This window comes from Sus scrofa, chromosome 5 (genome assembly GCF_054392235.1).
Source record: "Sus scrofa isolate SSC_HxYL_T2T_F1_AM1 chromosome 5, Sscrofa_HxYL_maternal_Yorkshire_Landrace_v2.0, whole genome shotgun sequence".
Classification (NCBI taxonomy): domain Eukaryota; kingdom Metazoa; phylum Chordata; class Mammalia; order Artiodactyla; family Suidae; genus Sus; species Sus scrofa.
The window spans coordinates 76,431,932-76,450,997 of NC_139387.1; the positions used below are offsets into that span (position 1 = coordinate 76,431,932).

The window sequence follows — 19,066 nt, forward strand, 5'->3', positions numbered from 1 at the left end:
GATTGCCCCACCTTTCAAAGCACCATCTCATCTCCACTTTGTTCCAACCAGCCTCTGAGTAGGGCAGGGCAGACAGTTCCAGATTTACTGATGGGACACTGAGGCCTGGGTGGACCAGAGAGAGTCAGGCTCAGGAGGGACTCAGACTCAGAAGGGACTTAGGCCAGAGGATAAGTGAACTGGGGTCGGAGCTCAGATCTCCTTGGATCCTAACCCAAAGGCCTTTTTCCTGCACGGAGCCCAAATCACGGTAGCATTTCTCCGCCCTGCGGCTCCAGCATCAGTTCTGTGTGTGATGCCTTATTTGCTGGGGGCGGGGTATGGGGGGAGCCTGGCTGTTTCAGACTTTGGTCTCTGTCCCCGACGGTTCAGGCACCTCTCCCAGGAGAGCCAGCTAGCCATGGTGTGTCAGGAGGAGGCCTCTCGGGACGAGACCTGTGACGTGAGGGCGAATGAGGACGAGGAGTACGGCAGCGAGCCCAGCCTGATCTCCACAGAGATGTGAGCTCTGGGGAGGGTCCCGGGGTGATGGGCAAGTCCCTAGATTCCTCCAGCAGCTGCAGAGCAGGCGGAAGCCCCTGACCCTCATACACACAGGCCTTTGGTTAGTTTGGCCTTGCCTCACGATACGATGCTTTCAGGAAGAAATCTAACATTGTTTCCTAAGCTTTTTTGGCTGCAACCAACCATCATAAATATAGTTTATAATGAGACTCAGTGCCTACCTGCAGATATTGACTAGACAAATATTCAGGAAACGGCTTATAATAGAGCTACCAGCAGAGGGCGATGTTGGCAGCAGCCGCGGAGAGTCGAAATTTCTCAAAAGAGGTTTTTAAGTTGCACCTCCATTAGGAGGCTGTGACATCCGCTTGCTCGGTTACAATCAGCACTTTTAAAAGAAAGCATAGCACAGAATAGCATAGGATAGGATAGAAAAGGACAGTAAGAAATGCTGTATCACAAACATAGTATTATTTTGTGGAGCCTTTGCTTAATTGCCAAGTCCTGTGAAATATGTTTGTGACTGTGGGTTGCATTCACAGAATTGAAGCTGTGTGAGAAGCTTTCCTGAGAGGAAACACTTTATCATAAGGAAGGACCAGGCTTTTAGGCTTTTGCTTTCCTGAGAACGCAGATTAATATAGGACCACACATGAGAAATCAGAAAAGCAGATGCTCCAATCATTTGGGCTCTTGGTGCATGCTTGGTGCTTCAGGCCCTCTGCTTAACTGGGGATGAACCAGCCTCAGCAGCCAAGGGGACTTTACAAACTCGTTAGGAAGCTAAGAGGATCTCTGAGGAGGAAAATGAAGGAGATTTCCTAGGTAACTGCTCATGTGGTTGTGCAAACAAGGGGAACAGACACTCAGAGAAGGTCAAGGTCAGGGTGACCAAAACAGGCACCAGGCACAAGGTCAAACAGAAGACAAGTCTTCCAGAGTGGGTACAATTTGGATAAGAAGAAAATGTAACAGCGAGGGTGACCAGGCTGAAAACCAGAGGAAAGGCGGGGCGAGTTTTTTAAAGAAACTTCCCTGCTCATCTGCAAATGCTCAAGGAGCAACAGTTGCTGGGAGCACAGCCTCTGCCCCCAAAGGACCTGGAGTCACACTGGGCTGCAGTGGCCTCGTCTGTAACACAAAGGGCTTAGGATGCAGGCTGCTCCACAAGGGACTGTGAATCAACTTAGTGTGCAGCAACTGGCTTTTTCAATGAAATACGACAGACTAAGGTAGACCAGAAGTTCTAGAGCGCAGTGGGTACAGTGAGGGTAACTGTGGGCACGGATCCTGGCCCCCTAGGTGCACTACAGCCATGAGAAGCTACTTCTGGCCGAGTTCCCATTAGAATGGCTGAGGAGCCCTTGACCCAAAGCCCCCCAGCCGCCCCTCACTGACAACAGCACATTTGTTCTGGGCAATTGTATCTGCTCCTGGTGACCAAGGGTGGGCAGGCCCGGGGGTGTGGGGGGCACATGCGTGGGCTCACACGGGGCATGGCCATGGTAAACAGCACCCTCATGTGCCAAGAAGGAGCCCAGGCCATTCTGTGGGCTCAGAATTTTTTTCCAAGTTTCTCAGCCACGTTGACCAGGGTCGTCCCCACTGCCTCTCATCAGAAAACACACAGGACACAGTTGGAGGAGCGGAAACATCTGTAGTAGCAGAGAGCGGGCCACAAGTCCAAGGTGGCAGCCTCTGCTGCCCCACGGCTCTTATGAGAGCACAGAGTGGGGATTCCCTTCACTAGGGCAGAAAAGCAGATTTCCTGGGGGTGACGGCTGCCCTGTGGGCCTCCAGGGACAAGTCCCAAGCATCCTCTGTTCCAGGCTGTCCTATCAGGACGACGAAAGCCGGCAGCTGACACCTCCTGAGGAGGACAGGAGAGACATCAGGCTCTCTCCGAAGAGGGGCTTCCTGCGCTCCGCCTCCCTGGGTAAGCCTGCTCTCTAGATGAGGCCACCGGTGGTCACTGCCCCCAACCCCAGGTGATGGCCAGGCACACAGGAGTGACTGAGGAGCCTTGTGGCCTGGCTCAGAAGGTTGGACTTCTAACCCCAGGGCAAGGCTGGACCCGGGCTGGACCTGAGACATGCTCTCGGTGCTGCGTCTCAGAGAGGGGCGGGATGAGGAAGAAGTGGGGGGTGAAGAGGGCGGAGCCAAAGGACCACTACAGAATAGCAGGCCAGGGGCCAGGAGAGGGCGCAGGGGGAAGCCTTGAATCCTTGTGCTTCCCAGGGTGGTAGGTAGCCGTGGTGGCCATGTCGGCCATGTCCCCTTCTCTGCTGACCCTACTCTCTGCTGACTTTGCAGGCCGACGGGCCTCCTTCCACCTTGAGTGTCTGAAACGACAGAAGAATCAAGGGGACGTCTCTCAGAAGACAGTCCTGCCCCTGCATCTGGTTCACCATCAGGTAGCCCACACCTTGGGATGGGCCACTGCCCCTGTCCAGCAGGCTAGACAGCCCCCCGCCCCATGATTGGAACAAATCCCCAAGATGCTAGTCATCCTTCCCGTCTCAGACCACTGCTGTGTCCCACCCCTGGCCCTAATAGCCCCACACAGGTGAGAGCCTGAGCAAGGACCACGCTCTCCAGGGCAGGAGGCTGGAAGGACCTGCAGCTCCAGGATCGGCCTGACAGTGGCCAGAGGTTCCCTCCTCAGAACTGGCTATGGAAAGGGCAAATGAGGTTATACCTAGAGCTTCAAGACACCTGGACATTTTGCTGAGATACAGAAATGACCAAAGAATCGTCCAGCAGCATGGTCGGGGCAGGGATGATACCAGGAAAGCTGGTCTGGGCAGATTCAGTAGCGAGCTATCTCTAGGCCTGGGTGACGCCAACTGAGACTGGAAAGCCCAGCCCCCAGTAGCAAGTGTATTATTAATGCCTTAGAGCAGTTGAATCACCATCCAAGCCCTGTCTCTCACCTCCAGGCAAGTTAGGGTCTAAACCAGACTCTCAAACTGCTTACTTCTTTTTTTTTTTTTTTTTTTTTTTTTTTTTGTCTTTTTGCCTTTTCTAGGGCCGCTCCAGCAGCATATGGAGGTTCCCAGGCTACGGGCTTAATCGGAGCTGTAGCTGCTGGCCTACGCCACAGCCACAGCAACTCAGGATCCGAACTGTGTCTGCGACCTACACCACAGCTCACGACAACGCCAGATCCTTAATCCACTGAGCAAGGCCAGAGATCGAACCCACAACCCCATGGTTCCTAGTCGGATTCGATAACCACTGCGCCACGATGGGAACTCCTGTTTACCTCCTTTATTATATGCGTTCTTACCACAGGCTTTGCTTTAAATGATTTTCTTACCCCCAAAGGCATTCAATGCCAGTCAAAGCTTCGATCAGTGTAAGACAGCCAGTGGCACTCAACCAGGGCGATGGTATTTCCGCTCAAGTAAATACACTGTTTTGCTCAGCCTGGGTGCCATCACCTACATAGATGGGGTCTCCACGGGGCTTTCTGAAATATCAAGCATAGCCCCACACCTCCCTTGGAGCTCCAGGGCCTCAGGGCCCCAGGACCATCCAGAGCAGTAAGTGAAGGATGCAACCGTGTAAATAGTTTAATCACAGTACAGTATAAGATTTGAACAGAAGTTCAAAGGCCAGCTGAGCCAGAGATTGGCAGGACGTCAGGCACCCCGGCCAGGGTCGTCAAGGTGAGAACACTAAGGATTGGACCTGTCTAGCTCCTGGCGGTGCACAGACACCCTTCCCAGGCCTTATTCGCCTGACCCTCACATCAGACCCGCGACGGAGGCACCCAGAGGGCAGAGTCCCACACCTGCAGGGGATGCAGGTGTGATTCTCTCCAACTACCAAGGAAACCAAAATCCAGGGAATTCCCAGCCTACGGGGATAGGGCCAGGGCTAGCGAGCAGACGACCTTGACGCCACCCCACCTCAGTTCCTGAACAGGAGAAAGATCCCTGCAGACAGAGAGGTGCAGAGTCTATTTTAGGGTGGTTGGGACTAACCCCGGGTCTTAATGGGTGACCAAGAGGGTGTGAGTGGCGGGCTGTGGGGCCCACTGGAGCAGGAGCTGCTGGGAAGCGGAGCCCCCCAGCCCATGCTCTTATTTCCGCAGGCTTTGGCGGTGGCAGGCCTGAGCCCCCTCCTGCAGAGAAGCCATCCTCCCGGCACCTTCCCCCTGCCATGCACCACGCCCCCCGCCACACCTGGCCCAGGCTGGCCTCTGAGGCCTGTCCCCACCCTGCGGCTGGAGGGGGCCGAGTCCAGCGAAAAGCTCACCAGCAGCTTCCCGTCCGTCCATTGCGGCCCCCGGGCTGGGGAGCCCACGCCCTGCGGGGCAGGCAGTGGCCCCCGGAGGGCCCGGCCGGTGTCTCTCACTGTGCCCAGCCCAGCAGGGACCCGGGGCCGACAGTTCCACGGCAGCGCCAGCAGCCTGGTGGAAGCGGTGAGTGGCTGGGAATGGAGAGGAGAAGGGGGCCCTGGTTTTCTCCCGAGCAGAGGGGGTGTCAGATCTCTGGGCCGGAAAGACCCTTACTCAGGCCTCGAATCCTAGTGAGCGCCCAGCACCCAGGCGTGGGCCACAGCTGAGAAATAGTGGTCACACTGGTGAGGGAGCTGGCACGAAGGCAGAACCATGAGGAAGGCTGAGTAGGACAAGGGTTGGTGGGGAGCAGGCCAGATAGAAGCGGAGGTCCTCCAGGCTCATCTGCTTCTTCCCAAGGCCATTCCTCGAGCAGCCTCCAGGAAGGGGGCAGACACACACACACCCCCACCCCGTCCCCAGGACCCTCACCCCTAGAAAGGCAGCCAGGGGCACTGGGCCAGGTGTCACCAGAAGGGAGTGGAGGCTTCCTGGAAAGAGTGACTTGGAGGCTCTGGGGCACCGTGGAGGCCCAGTGGGGGTTGGGGGGACCAGGGCAGGCCGGGCCCCCACCGCTTTTTGTGTGCCAAGGCTCCCTGTGTTTGATGACGGGTTCCCCAACCCCAAAGTCCTTTCTCCAGCCTACACACCCCCAATGCCCTTCCCAGCAGGCGTGCACACGCAGGTGCACACGCATGCACACAGGCTCTTCCTGATGGGAGCAGTCAGAAGCCCGCTGTGCTGGTCCCGCAGGGAAGAGCTGACCCAGGAGTCACATCCTCCTTGGTTCCTCTCTGCCCGCCCCCAGGTCTTGATCTCAGAAGGACTGGGGCAGTTTGCTCAGGATCCCAGGTTCTTGGAGGCCACCACCCAGGAGCTGGCCGACGCCTGCGACATGACCATAGAGGAGATGGAGAGCGCCGCCGACAACATCCTCAGCGGGGGCGCTGGGCAGAGCCCCAACGGCACCCTGCTCCCCTTTGCAAACTGCAGGGACCCAGGGCCGGACCGAGCAGGGGGCGCGGAGGACGCGGCCTGGGCGCCCGGCCCCGAGCCCCGCCAGGGCGAGGACGAGCTCCTGGACAGCAGGGCCTTCGCCAGCAGCCTGTAGCGGCCGGGCCGGAGACGCCGGCTTTTTTATTTGTTTCAATGTTCCTAATGGGTTCGTTTCAGAAGTGCCTCACTGTTCTCGTGACCTGGAGTTAACCGGAACAGCGTCTTCATTCATTTCGTGGGGACAAGATCAAGTCGGGTGGCCAGGAGAGAAGCAGCCGCAGTCCGTGTCCGCGGGGAGCGGTTGGGGCGGGGCGCCGGCACCAGGAAGGGCCCCCACCCCGCACCGCCAACCCGGCTCCCCCCAGCCCTCACCAAAAGGACCCTGTGCCAAACGGGTGTCTTTCAACCTTGCTTGTAAAAAAAAAAAAAAAAAAAAAAAAATCATTTTGCACATATTCTGTATGAGCCTCACTGTCCCCATAGAGCCAGGGCCCGCGGATTCACAGAGGAAGGAGGACCCGGCCCCACCCACGCTGGAAGAGGAAGCCAGGGAGGGGCCCCGCACCACCGCCCACCACCCCACCTGCAGCTGGATCCCCTTTCCTGCCCGGCCACGCGCGCACATCGCATCGAGGCCAGGGGAGCGGGCACGCCGGTGGGACAAGACCGGGTGCTGCTGAGCTTCCGTCCAGCGCTCTTTTGTTCTGGGATTTGACGTTTTTCTTGACCGCATGTTGGTTTTCTTTGGGGGAGGGTGTTTGTTTTTAATTTAGTTTTGCCAGGGGGAGGGGAGGAAGAAGAGTGTTTACAAAGTTTTGCAACCACCCACCTTCCTGTTTTCACTTTTGCAAATGTAAATTGGGTTTGGTTTTGTTGTATTACTTAACGGTTGTGGTTTCCTTTTCTACGGAGGATGCAACGGAGCCGCTGTAGGAGGGTTTTACCAGCCATTTTGTACGCCCAATAATTTGTTATAATTTCCTTAGGTGGTGACAAGATTTGGGGGTTTGGTTTCATAATTTAAAGGTAATCAAGAGTGCACTCGGATAGGATCTTGCACATTCGTGTGTACTAGTGGGTGCCCGAGAGAGGAAGCACGCATGAAGCACACACAGGGTCTCTGCGTGTGTGTGTGTTGTGTGTGTGGCAGGTGTCTGTGTGAGGACGTGGTCCGTGCCCACCAGTTAGCCCACGGCTCCCCGTTTCAGGCCTGTGGGGAGATCCGAATCTGGGGCCATTTGAAAGCAAAAACAAACCACTGTCTCTGCTTCTGAAATGGGAATCAGTAACTCTTTTGCATTTTCTGTCCCACAAGATATGCAAAAACAATGCAATAATATTCATTTTAAAAAATACAATTGTGAGTTGTGTTGGCATTAAAGCTGTATTTAAAAAAACCACACAGAAATTTAAGGGAAAAACTCAGAAGGCGTTTTGCTTCGATTTGTTCCGTGTAATGTTTTACTGCATTGATGGTGTTTCTGCTGAAGAGACCGTTATACTTGAATTCAGGTCAGTCTCAGTATTTTACAAATATTTTTTTAAAACTGAATTGCAATTGTGCCAAGCGAATATAATGAATTGAATTAAGTTTGTTTTTGAATTCACTTCTTGTATATTTGCTGCATGTAAGTAAATCATTTTGTATTTGGAGTGTGACAAGCTTTACCTTTGAGCTCTTAAGTGCTTTCCTACATGTGGTCGGGAAAAGGGAACAGCTTTTCCTTTCATGTGTGCGACAAGTGTGGGCACCACTTGTGTGTGGGGGGGGTCCCGACGCAGGCTTGAGCATCACTGTTGCGCATATCTTGTGTTCGCTTCTGTTTCCCTCATTTTCCCCAAAACTCGGTGGCAGTGCATCCGTATCTTGCTTTGAGAGACAGGACTCATTCCAGACCCACTCCATCCACTCCACCCCAGTTGTCTTGATTTGTAATTTCTTCAGGAAGAGCTCCTCGCTGTGTGCGGCCCTGAGATGCCCTGACCAGCCTCTTTCGTCATCTGCTGGCATCGGCGTCCCCCATGGGAGAGGTGGCAGCACACGTGTTCCTTAGGGAAGTGTTCTCTGACCGGAAGGATGGAATGGTTGGAGGGGAGGGCATCCTCGCCGGGCACGCTCTGCTCATACCAGGTCCCTGAGCTGGGCAGCTGGGAAAATCCTTTCCGTCCAAAGCCAAGGCCGTCCTGCTCACTTCTCCACCTTTCACTCACTCTGGAGCAGGATTTGCTCCAGCCAGCCCCTCGTAAGTGGCAGCCAGGGAGGAACCAGGATGTTGGGAGTGGGAGCGGGATCAGAACCCGAAGCCTCTCGGGGTGTCTCTTTGCCGCTACCTGGATGTCACCCAGGGTGCCACTTCCTTCAAACAGACTACAACAGTGATGGTTGGAAAGGGACCAGTTTGGAGGAAACAGGACCCAACAATTCATCTGGAACTTTCCCATTGAGCCTCCTCCAGGCCTGGGGCTCTTTCAGCCCTTCCTGGCACCTCCTTACGTGAGCAGTTTAAAAATCAAAGCCGGGGACGCCCGCTCCTCAGTGAAGAAGATTTTACTCTGATGACTGACGTGCAGGCTGCCAGGTTACCTTACAGCCTGGAGACCGAAGAGCCGCTCCCTGTTTCTCCACGTCCAACCCTTTCACATTTTCTGGGCTCCTTGTCGGTGCCATCGAGATCTCAAGAATTTAAGTTCAGGTCCTGTGTTTCCCCAGATGTCCCCCACTGTGCCACCACAAGATTTTAGTTGTAATGGACAGAGGAGCCCTTTGGGGTTAATGCCTGGTCCTAGCCGTATGCTTGGCCGCTGGAGAGACATTGGAACCTTAACTGACCTCACACATGCACACACTCGGCCTTTTTGTGCTGCCTCCTGTCTTCTTTTTGGACTTTCCACCTGCATCACCTGCCAGCTCCTGCTTGGCGCACGCAGAGCCCACCCTCACCCTACACGGAGCCCACCCTTGCCCCTCCGCGCGCATGTGCAGGTTTGCTTCTCCTTTGCCTTAAGCTCTGTCTCTGTCGGGCAGAACTAGGCGTCCTCCCTGCGTGCGGGGACACTGTCAGCGTGGCAAGGGCACTCAAGCCGCCGTGAAGGGAAGTGTCTCAGGTGGGAGGGCCCTGTGCAGGAGAGGGTCTCGGGAGCCTGAGTGCATGACTGACCAGTGCAGGCTGGACACGCGACACGTCGTTCTGAGCCTCTTCCACTGCGTGGCCTCCACCTCTGCATCCAAATAGAACCTCCCCTGTGACCTCGTAAACCAGAACCAGCAAGTCTTCTGAAAACCCTGAGTGGTGGGAGAAAAGCCACGATGCCCGAGGACCCCAAGGACTTGAAGAGTTCAAGTTCCAGGGTCTGGCAACCTGATTTGTTGTCCCCTGGCTGGCAGCCTCTTGTCTCCAACCTGGTCTTAATAGCTACTCGCCTGCTGGGTTCGATTCCCAGCTGTCTCCTGTCTACCCCCTCCTAGATGGTTTTTTAGGTCTTGGAGTAAAAAGGAAGACTTTCCCCCAGATTTCAGCTTGATTCATGAATTTTTCTCTGCTTTGCTGCAGAAGTTCTTTGTCCTGGTCCCTTCCCCGGTCTTCTAAGTCTGACTAGAGACCCAAGGACAAAGGGACAGCCCCTCCTCGCTTCATCTTTATCTTTCTCTGCGCCCCTGCTCCTGTCCCCAGCCTCATCTGGGGAGCTGCCCAGCATGTCTCCAGGATATCTCCAACTGTTCAGCTGAGGGGACCCAGCAGAAGTACCTCTTCCAAGGCCAGTGGGACTTCTTTCTGAGGAAGAAGAGCACCCAAGAGGGAAGGACTTGGAGGTCATCGAGGGATCGGAGCGCTTTTCCAGGGGCCAGTTGATACATTCAGGCCCCCACCCCTAAAGGCCAAGAAATAGGAGAACCTAGAGCAGGTGCAAGGAGGAGCCAGTGGGCAGGGCTCGTAGCCTCATAAACCATAACCACGGGTGCAGCTAAGGAAGTGACGGCCTGGCCGCCCTCGAGAGATACCTGAAGAACTGGCACATGACTGTCTGAGAGTCAGAAATGGTCAGCAAAGAGGTCAAGGAAAGGGGCCTGGTTTCAACCCTCTCAGCCCCCAAGTTAGTCAAACACCTGCTGACAGCATCCAGGCTGGTTCCGCTTTTTACGTACCTGGCTCTGGTCTGGGAAAGGTGCCAGCCCAGGACCTGCAGGGAAGTGGGGGCCAAAATGCCCCCCATATGTCTGGTCTCATCTTATGGAAGAAAGTGTCCTGTACCCGCTGTGGCCAGGACAGTGGACAGGCTGAGCCCTCAAGCATCCACTTTGGAAGAAGAGAAAAATAAAACTGGGCTCTGGCCTTGTTTCCAGCCAACCCCCCTCCTCTCTGGGAGCACGGGGTATCTGCCACCACGTCCCCCGTCCCTCAGCATGCTAGCCAGTCTGCCATCCAGAGCGGGTTCCAGCAGGATGGAAGGCAGAGGGGAGGCCCTGAGCTCGGCCGGGTTTCCCACAGCCTCATCTGAGTTGGGATGGGGCCTCCCCTCCCCTGCTCTTTTCCCTCCTCCCCCAGGTCAGTGAGTACAGATTCTGACAGAGTTTCTTCATGAAGCCGTCTCTGGTTTTAACTTTATCTTTTTATTTATTTATTTATTTATTTTTGTTTCAAAGCCATGAAATACTGCTCTGTGGGGCCAGATAGCAAGCCATCAGATTTCCATGCCGTTGGGACACCTGAGCAGCACACACACACACACACACACTCACTCACACACTCTGACCCACATGCACACGCACACAGGCACGCACACACCCTTAGTGGGCAGGTGCTGGAGCTCGGGACTGAGCAGAGACTCACAGCTTTGTCCTTGTCTTAGACGGCTGGGCGCTGGCCAGGCGCTGACCAGACAGGGAACCAGGGGCACTCCCCTGGGTGGATGCGAGCCGTGGGGACCTGTTATTACTGTGAACTAAGTATCATTTCTCTTCATTGAGAAAATTCCACCACCCTGCCAATCAAGAATGTTCCCCCCACCCCCGTGACTTAAGGAGACTTGGTCCACGCAGACAGGTGGTAAAACCCCGAAGGCTCCCTGGTGTCTTAGAAAAGCCGCCGGTGGGCATCTGCAGCCCATGTATCCTTGTGTTGGGCAAATGAGTTGAAGCTGAGAGCAGAGTCAGAGGTGAGATTGACCGTGAAAACCCCCTTTCTCCACTAGATGAGGTAAGACCAGATCATGGGACGATCTTGGCTGTCACATTCAGATCAGGCGCTGGTCTGGCCACAGGCGCCTCCACTTCTTGGGGTGTCCGGGCACCCCAGCTTTCAGAATCTAAGTAGTCTTGGTATGGACACGGCCCCTAGGAAGGTAGTGTGATGCTTAATCCACACGAATCAGGCGTTTGTGACCAATTTGCCACCTGAGATGACTCGTGGGTGAGAACGCGTCTCACCAAGGTGACCACAGAGCCGCTGTGGGCCAGGGGAGGGTCGTGCCTGTGGAGGAGATACAGGTGGGCACAGTGGTTCCTGGTCACCGTGAGGCCTGGAGGGCCTGCGTCCCACCGTCCTCAGCATCCCGGGGGTTTGTAAGGGAGGTGAGGGAAAAGGTGGCGCCAGGCAGGAGCCGGGAGGCGAGGCGTCACTGGTGCCCCTGCCTCCCAAGATTTCCAACGTGGAGAAGCCACCCCCAGGCTTAAGAGGGGAAAAAAGAGCTTGAGACCCGACGGTTTGTAAGCAAGGGGGGCTCCCAAATGCCATGACCCCTCGCTGCCCGCACCCTCCGCCCTGAGTCGGCACATTCCACTTGCGCTCCAGTTGCCAGGACCCCCATCCAAAGGCGCATGTCCTCCCCTGCCCCCACTGCTGCCCCAAAGCCTCGTGGGAAGAGGGTCTGGCTCCGGAGGGGGTGCTGTCCAAGGTATGAACAGGTTTGGACAAGGCAGTGACGGGAAACACACCCGTCCACCAGGAATCAGGGTGGCAGGGCCCTGGAGGGTGAAGCCCCGGAGTGTCTGTTACACGCAGACTTTTCCTCTTTATTTGGACACCCCCAAGCAACAAGCGGACACCTCCGAGCCAGAGGCCAGACCCAGCCCCTCGCCCCTCCTCACCTCTGGTCCCAGTCAGCCCACCTTCATCCCCAACCCGCCGAATCAACGCTTGTTCTCAGAGACCGTCGCTGCCCACCCCACCCCGCAACACCCCACACCTCCCTCGGGCCCCCTGGCTTCACAGCCTCATGTTGTAAATACGGTTGTACAGTTTGTAATCATCAAATAACCCGTGTCATCGGCCTCGCCTGCGCCCCTTCTCACCTGGAGAAAGGCCAGGGAACGAGAAGAGCTTCAGGGCCATCTCTGTGTGAGACGCTATGTATATTCCTGTAAGATTGCATTTTTATCTACGGAATGATGTTATTTAAAAAACAAACAAAAAAACCCAAAAAACAAGAATTGCAAATAAATTTCTTAACAATGGCTGCTTTGGTTCAAGAGTCTTCCCTCTGCCGTCTCAGCCCATTTCCTAGCCGTCTCCCGAGCCCACTCAGCCCCCAGATGCCGGGCTCTGCCTCCTGGCGGGAGGAAGGCAGGCACACATGCGAGATCTGAGCCCAGAGCTTGTCTCCAATCCCATTTCAGCAATTAGCCTCATCGCCACGCCTTCCTGCCAGTGGAAAGGGGACAGAAAAATGGCCAAAGGTTGACGGGACAGAATGGGAAGCCTTCAGTGGGTAGTCCACCAAACACAAGAGCTGCCTAGCCCCCAAATCCAGTATCAGGAAAGACACGAAATTGGTTTTCAGTGTAGGAGGGAAAGGAGGGGGAGGGGGAGGGGAAGTAAATGGTGCATATTAAGGCACTTCGAAGACTACAAACATGCAAGGTTCTTTTGGGGGCTATTAAACTGACTGAGACAAACTTTCCAGAATAAGTCCCTGTGTAACATAACTTGTCCTGGAAAGAATGTGTCTTAGTTGGATACAGCTATGACGTCCCCTCCTTGGACGATGTAGTTTCCAGTCATTGCCCCCACCCTCTTCCTCTGCAGAGCCCCTCTGCCCCAACCCTGTGCCCCAGCCAGATTCTGAGCTCTAGAACCCGGGCTGCACCCCCAGGACCTGCCCCTTGGGCCACAGCAATGATCAAAGTGCCAAAGTTTGCAAACGCAGCTCTAAACCAGCTGGAGCAGATAAGAGACTTGACTGACCATAGTGAGTTTGCTCTGCCCGAGTTTGGAATGCAGACAACCTCCCTGCTGCTTTGCTCTCCTGTCAGCCTGGCCTTCACGCCCTCCCCTCTCAGGTGGGCTTCTGCCCACTTCTCCCCTTCTCCCCACAAGGGGGATGTGGTTATTTTTTCAACTGGTTGGAGAATTAGATATTAACTGGGTTAGTTACTCACGGTGGAAAGTCAGTGGACGCCCAGGACACTCTGTCCTGTGCTTTATTTTTCCTGCCTCCAGTTCCAAGCAGAACTAAGCCTTCTTTCCGTGTAGCTCCATGTGGCTCTCTCCCTGTTTCCATATGGCCTTTGGGGTAGGTGGGCCCCACGAACTCTCCATCTCCTACTCCCATAGGCCTATCTGATCACATCAGCCCAGCAGGTCAGGCTAGAAAATCCTCAGGTGGAGTTCCCGTCGTGGCTCACTGGTTAACGAATCTAACTAGCAACCATGAGGTTGTGGGTTCGATCCCTGGCCTTGCTCAGTGGGTTAAGGATCTCGTGTTGCTGTGGCTGTGGTGTAGGCCAGCAGCTATAGCTATGATTAGACCCCTAGCCTAGGAACCTCCGTATGTTGTGGATGCGGCCCTAGAAAAGACACACACACAAAAAAAAAACGAAGAAAGAAAGGGGAAAAAAAATCCTCAGGTGCCCATGAGCCAGAGTGCTGGGCAGCCCAGCGTACCCAGAGCCCCGCCGTGCAGTTATCAGCCAACACTAGAAAGCCCCAGGTTTGTAATTGACCACACACCTCACAGAACTGTGTCAGATCAAAAAACGAACTCCACAGCAAAGGAGGTGACAGGATCAAGCCCAGGGTGCCTCCCCAACCACCCCTCCCCCAGAGGTGTTTGGATGCAGGAGCCGTCAGCTGTGTGTCCAGGGGAAGACCCGTCCAGGCAGAGAGATGAGCATGGGGGTCCGTGTGGGGGTTGCTGGTCAGGTTGAAGACAGGACAGAACCCACATCAGCAATCTAAACACGGAGAGGTTAACACGAAGGCTGGTTAACTGCTTACAGTGGTCAGAGGAGGACTCTAGGTGTCCGGAGGTTTCCTATCGGAGGACAGCTGCTCCCTCTGGGGTGGAGGGAGCGTGGATGGGAGGATGGTGTGGCTGCAGGGGAGGGAGCAGTCTGCGGGGGACCAGGGTGCAGTCCGATCCGTCCCTTCCACCCTTTGACTCCCAGACACATGTGTCCAGGCCACGTGGGAGAGAGCCATGTAACGCAGCCTGAAGACAGACTGGCTTTCCAGTCTGCTGGCACCGCACCCGAGTTTTCAGTGAGCCACTCCAGGGGAGGGGTGAGGTGAGAGGTGAGAAGGTGCCCTGGGCTTGAGTGGGTCACATTCTCTTTTCTCTGCTCCTTTTCCAGCCTTCCCAGGATACCTATCACTAGACTTTATCTGTAATAATAACAAAAGCACTGGCCACCTATGGACCAAAAAAGAAAAAAAGTTACTATTTGACTGTTCTTTTTTTTTTTTCTTAAATGTCCACACCCTTGCTCTCTCAGCACATGGAAATTCCCGTAGGCCAGGGATTGAATCCCCGCTGCATCTGTGACCTATGCTGCAGCTGGATCCTTTAACCCACTGCACTGGACTGGGGATCAAACCTGCGCCCCTGCAGAAACCCAAGCCACTGCAGTCAGATTCTAAACCCGCCATGCCACAGCAGGAACTCCCATTTGACTGTTCTCGCTCTTTTTTTTTTTTTTTTTCTCAGTCTTTTGTCTTTTTAGGGCTGCACCTGTGGCATATGGCGATTCCCAGGTTAGAGGTTGAATTGGAGCTATAGCTGCCAGCCTACACCAGAGCCACAGCTATGCAGGATCCGAGCTGCGTCTGTGACCTACACCACAGCTCACAGCAACGCCGGATCCCTAACCCACTGAGCAAGGCCAGGAATTGAACCTGCATCCTCATGGATATTAGTTAGGTTTGTTAACCACTGAGCCACAACGGGAACTCCCCATTGACTATTCTTAAATGGTATTAAGTACATTCTCATTGTTGTATAACCATCACCACCATCCATCTCCAGCACTTTATTGTTTTCCAAGATCAAAGCTCTGTCCCCATTAAACACTAACTCCCCGTCTCCCTCCCCTAGCTCCTAGCAACCATCCTTCTTCCCGGCCCTAGGAATTTGACTCCTCTAAGAAGAAACATAGGAGTTCCTGTTGACTCAACAGGTTAAGGATCTGGTGTTGTCACTGCTATGGCTCTGGTTGGGAACCTCTGCATGCTGTGGGTGAGAAAGAAAGAAAAGAAGGAAAGAAAGAAAAGAAAGGGAGAGATAGAGAGAAAGAAAGGGATGAAGGAAGAAAAAGGGAAAGGAAGAAAGGAATAGTATTTGTCCTTTTGTGTATGGTTTGTCACTTAGCATAATGTCCTCAAAATTCATCTATGTCATAGCCTGTGTCATTATTTCCTTCTTTTTTAAGGCTAATATTCCAGGGTATGTACAGACCACTTCGTGTTTATCTAGTCATTCATCCATGGACACTTAGCTTATTTCCACTTTTGGGTCTTGTGACTAACACTGCCCAGAACATGGGTGTACAAATATGTTTGGGCCCCTGAAGACACTTCTTACTAGTACAGACCCAGAAGTAGAATTCTAGATCATATGGTAGTTCTATGTTTTATTTATTTATTTATTTACTTATTTATTGCTTTTTAGGGCCGCACATGCGGCATATGGAAGTTCCCAGGCTAGGGGATGAACTGTAGCTACAGCTACCAGCCTATGGGAGTTCCCGTCGTGGCTCAGTGGTTGACGAATCCGACTAGGAACCATGAGGTTTCGGGTTCAATCCCTGGGCTCGCTCAGTGGGTTAAGGATCCGGCGTTGCTGTGAGTTGTGTGTAGGTTGCAGACGCAGCTCGGATCCCGCATTGCTGTGGCTGTGGTGTTAGACTGGCGGCCACAGCTCCCATTGGACCCCTAGCCTGGGAACCTCCCACATGCTGCAGGTGCAGCCCTAGAAAAGACAAAAAGACAAAAAAGGAAAAAGAAGAAAAGAGGGAAATTTACTCGAGCCAAACTGAAGATTATAACCTGGAAAGCAGATTCTCTGAAAGCTATGAGAGCTGTTCTGCCTGTTAGGAGTCATATACGTTTTTGAGACAAAAGGATCATACATCAAAATGACAAGCTGATATTTTACATAAAGGTCACCAAGGATACCGAGTCCAGGGAAGCACATACACAAAGTGACAAGCAAGTCACCATGACCCCCTACAGAGCTGGGAAAGGACGCTATTCTTTTAAGACTTTACACTGCTAGTGTCGTCATCAGAGAAAGAAAAAAACAAGATCTTTATGGCTAAGTAGGCCTCCACTTTTGAGGGGCTCTGGTTAATGTGTGATGCAGACGCACACGCCACCCATCAGGAAGGGAGCGGGCCCAAACACACGCAGAGAGAGGATTTTTGTGTTTAACTTTGCTTGTCCTGCCTGAAAATATAAACTTTACCTCAGCCCCACACTGGGCGCCTTGTAATAAACACCGTACTTTCCTTCCCCACAATCCGGTGTCAGTAGATTGGTTTATTGTGGACAATAAAGTAGACCCAAGTTTGGTCCAGTCACAAAAGAACCAGCCTCACAGACATACAAGCCAGTGGTCACCGGCGGGGAGAAGAAAGGGAGGTGCAGGAGGGGGTGGGGGGTTAAGAGGCACCGACTACTGTGCATAAAGCAGATAAGCTACAAGGATATACGTACCGCAAGCGGGATGGAGCCTTTATGTTGTAATAACTTCAAATGGAGTGCAATCTATTAAAATATTGAATCACTATGTTGTACACCTGCAACTAATATAATAGCGTAAATCAACTAAATCATTAGGAAAAAAAAGCTGATTATTTATACTTAATTCTCATGCACACAAAACTGCAGCTCTCTGTGGCCTTGGGTAAATTATCTAATCTCCTCAGAGTCTATAAAAGAGTCCATAAAATCCCCACCTCACAGGAGGTTGTGAGGCCTGAACAAGATAACCGGGTGGAGCCCTGCCAGGGCCGGGTGTCAGGGCTGCACTCAGCAAATATGGTTTCCTCCCGCCCCCACTCACCCCAGCCGCAGGTTTCCTGAGCTCACTGGTAAAGCTGCGCTATGCAAACCAGAACTGAGGTCCGAGGGCCTAGGAGAGGAACACATCGGGCAGAGAGCCCAAAATACAGGGGCTGGGAGCAGGAAACGGCTTTAGCCTCTGGTCACTGCCCGCTTCCAGCCATCGCCCCAGCATCATAATCAAGTCTGGCTGTGGGACCCCCACTTCCCAACAGCCTCCTTGGGATCTGACTTCTGTCGCCCTCCCCACCCCGCTGGAACCTGTCATAGATCTCATGGACACACTCAAGCTCTCCAACCAGGGTCTTTCTGAGTGTGGGGCCTCAGGCTGGGGTTGGCTAAAGAATCCAATAAAAGTTCATGCAATTACGTCACTCTGCTGGTCACCACGGCAACCAAGTGTTTGGACTCAGGGTGGATTATAGTGAGACAGACCGTGGGGGTGGTTACACACCTGTGACTCTCAACACAGCCTGTACACTTCGATCATATGGTATGTGACTCTATCTCAACAAAGCTGCCCAAAATGAACAAATAATAAACAATCTGACCTCATGGCCTCCTGATGTGATGTCACACAAAATAGACAGACTCTTGCCAAACTGTTTAACCTGAATCAAACCCAGCCATTCAACCTCATTTCCATCCTACAGGAAGTACAGGAAATAGAAAAAAAATCACACAAAGAGACATCAGGAGGAAACCGCCAGACAAACAGAAAATATGAAGTATTCAACGCCCTTTCAAAAAACAAAAATGGTGAGGGAAATGTCCTATATTTAAAGAGACCTAACATAACCTCCTGCAGTATGTAAAACTTAAGTGAACCCTGGTTTATGAAAAGCAACTATAAAAATAGTTGGGTCAGGAGTTCCCGCTGTGGCACAAAGGGATCAGCAGCGTCTTGGGAGCACAAGATGCAAGTTCCATTCCTGGCCTGGGACGGTGGGTTAAGGATTTCATGTAACTGCAGCTGCGGCTTAGGTCACTACTGTGGCTCGGATCTGATCTCTGGCCTGGGAACTCCACATGCTGAGGGGCAGCCGAAAACAAAAACAAAACAAAAAACAAAAAACTCCACACATTGGGACATTTGGGAAAATCTGAATATGAGCTGAACTTAGGTAGTTATTGTTAAATTCTTAGGTGTAATAAGGTGTTATGTTCAGGTAGCAAACTGTCCTTCCTCTTAGGAGATGCTTGCTGAAATATTTGGGGTCAAGTATCACGGAATCTTAGGTCGGTCACAGGTCGGTCTGTCCACATAACAGAAAGCTAAGAGCGGGCATCGGAGGCCAGCAGCGGCGGTCAGAGTTCACAGGGAAGGAAATGCAGCCGACGGTGGGCTTAGGATGAAGAAAGAAAAAGGGTGAAAAGCGCACTTTTCCGGAGACAAAACTGTCAGCGTGTAGGATGAAATGGCAGGGTCCGAGGCTGGAAGGAGGCCGCCCGGGGGACTGGGGGTCTTGCAGGACCGGGAAGGAGTGGACTCAGTGCGCACGCTCCAAAGCCAGGCTCCTCGGGAAGGGAAACTAAGTAGAGGTGAGCAGCCAGGCGGACCCTCAGCAGACGTGGAGCGTGTCTCTGGCGAACACGCCGGCTCGGCTGGGGGCACAGAAGGCCGAGAGCAGATGAGGCCCAGAGCCCGCGCAGCTGCTTGAGGGCTAGCGCACCAACCCTCGCTCGGATCCAGCGTCGGAGCGCAGAGCTGTCCCTGCCTCAGGAGGCGGCAAAGCCAGCGAAGCCGAGCAAAATCGGGGGAAAAGAGCCAGGATAGAGAGAGACAGGGACTGCGGGAAAGGACTTCCTCTGACGGAAAAGAAAACTCAAGGGGAAGGGGTTAGAGTTTTACCGGCTGACGGCAAGAGCGGGGGTGGAATACGCGAGCAGGCTGAGCTGGAGTGCAGAAGACGCTGGCCTGGGGTTCGCAGCGCAGGCGGGGCAG

At 53.6% G+C, this 19,066-nt stretch overlaps 1 protein-coding gene across 49 annotated transcripts in view; it reads left to right on the top strand.

Annotated features, from left to right (window-relative positions):
* The window catches only part of CACNA1C (calcium voltage-gated channel subunit alpha1 C), a 438,324-nt gene extending 426,028 nt beyond the window's left edge, over nt 1–12,296 (top strand). For all 49 annotated transcript variants that reach the window (XM_084957093.1, XM_084957107.1, XM_084957092.1 and 46 more), the window contains 5 exons: nt 373–501; nt 2,334–2,440; nt 2,818–2,918; nt 4,604–4,933; nt 5,658–12,296. In XM_084957093.1, the coding sequence (XP_084813219.1) occupies nt 373–501; nt 2,334–2,440; nt 2,818–2,918; nt 4,604–4,933; nt 5,658–5,960 (970 nt within the window). In that variant the 3' untranslated portion in view covers nt 5,961–12,296. The remainder of the gene's footprint in view (nt 1–372; nt 502–2,333; nt 2,441–2,817; nt 2,919–4,603; nt 4,934–5,657) is intronic.
* Nucleotides 12,297–19,066: the final 6,770 nt, after the last annotated feature.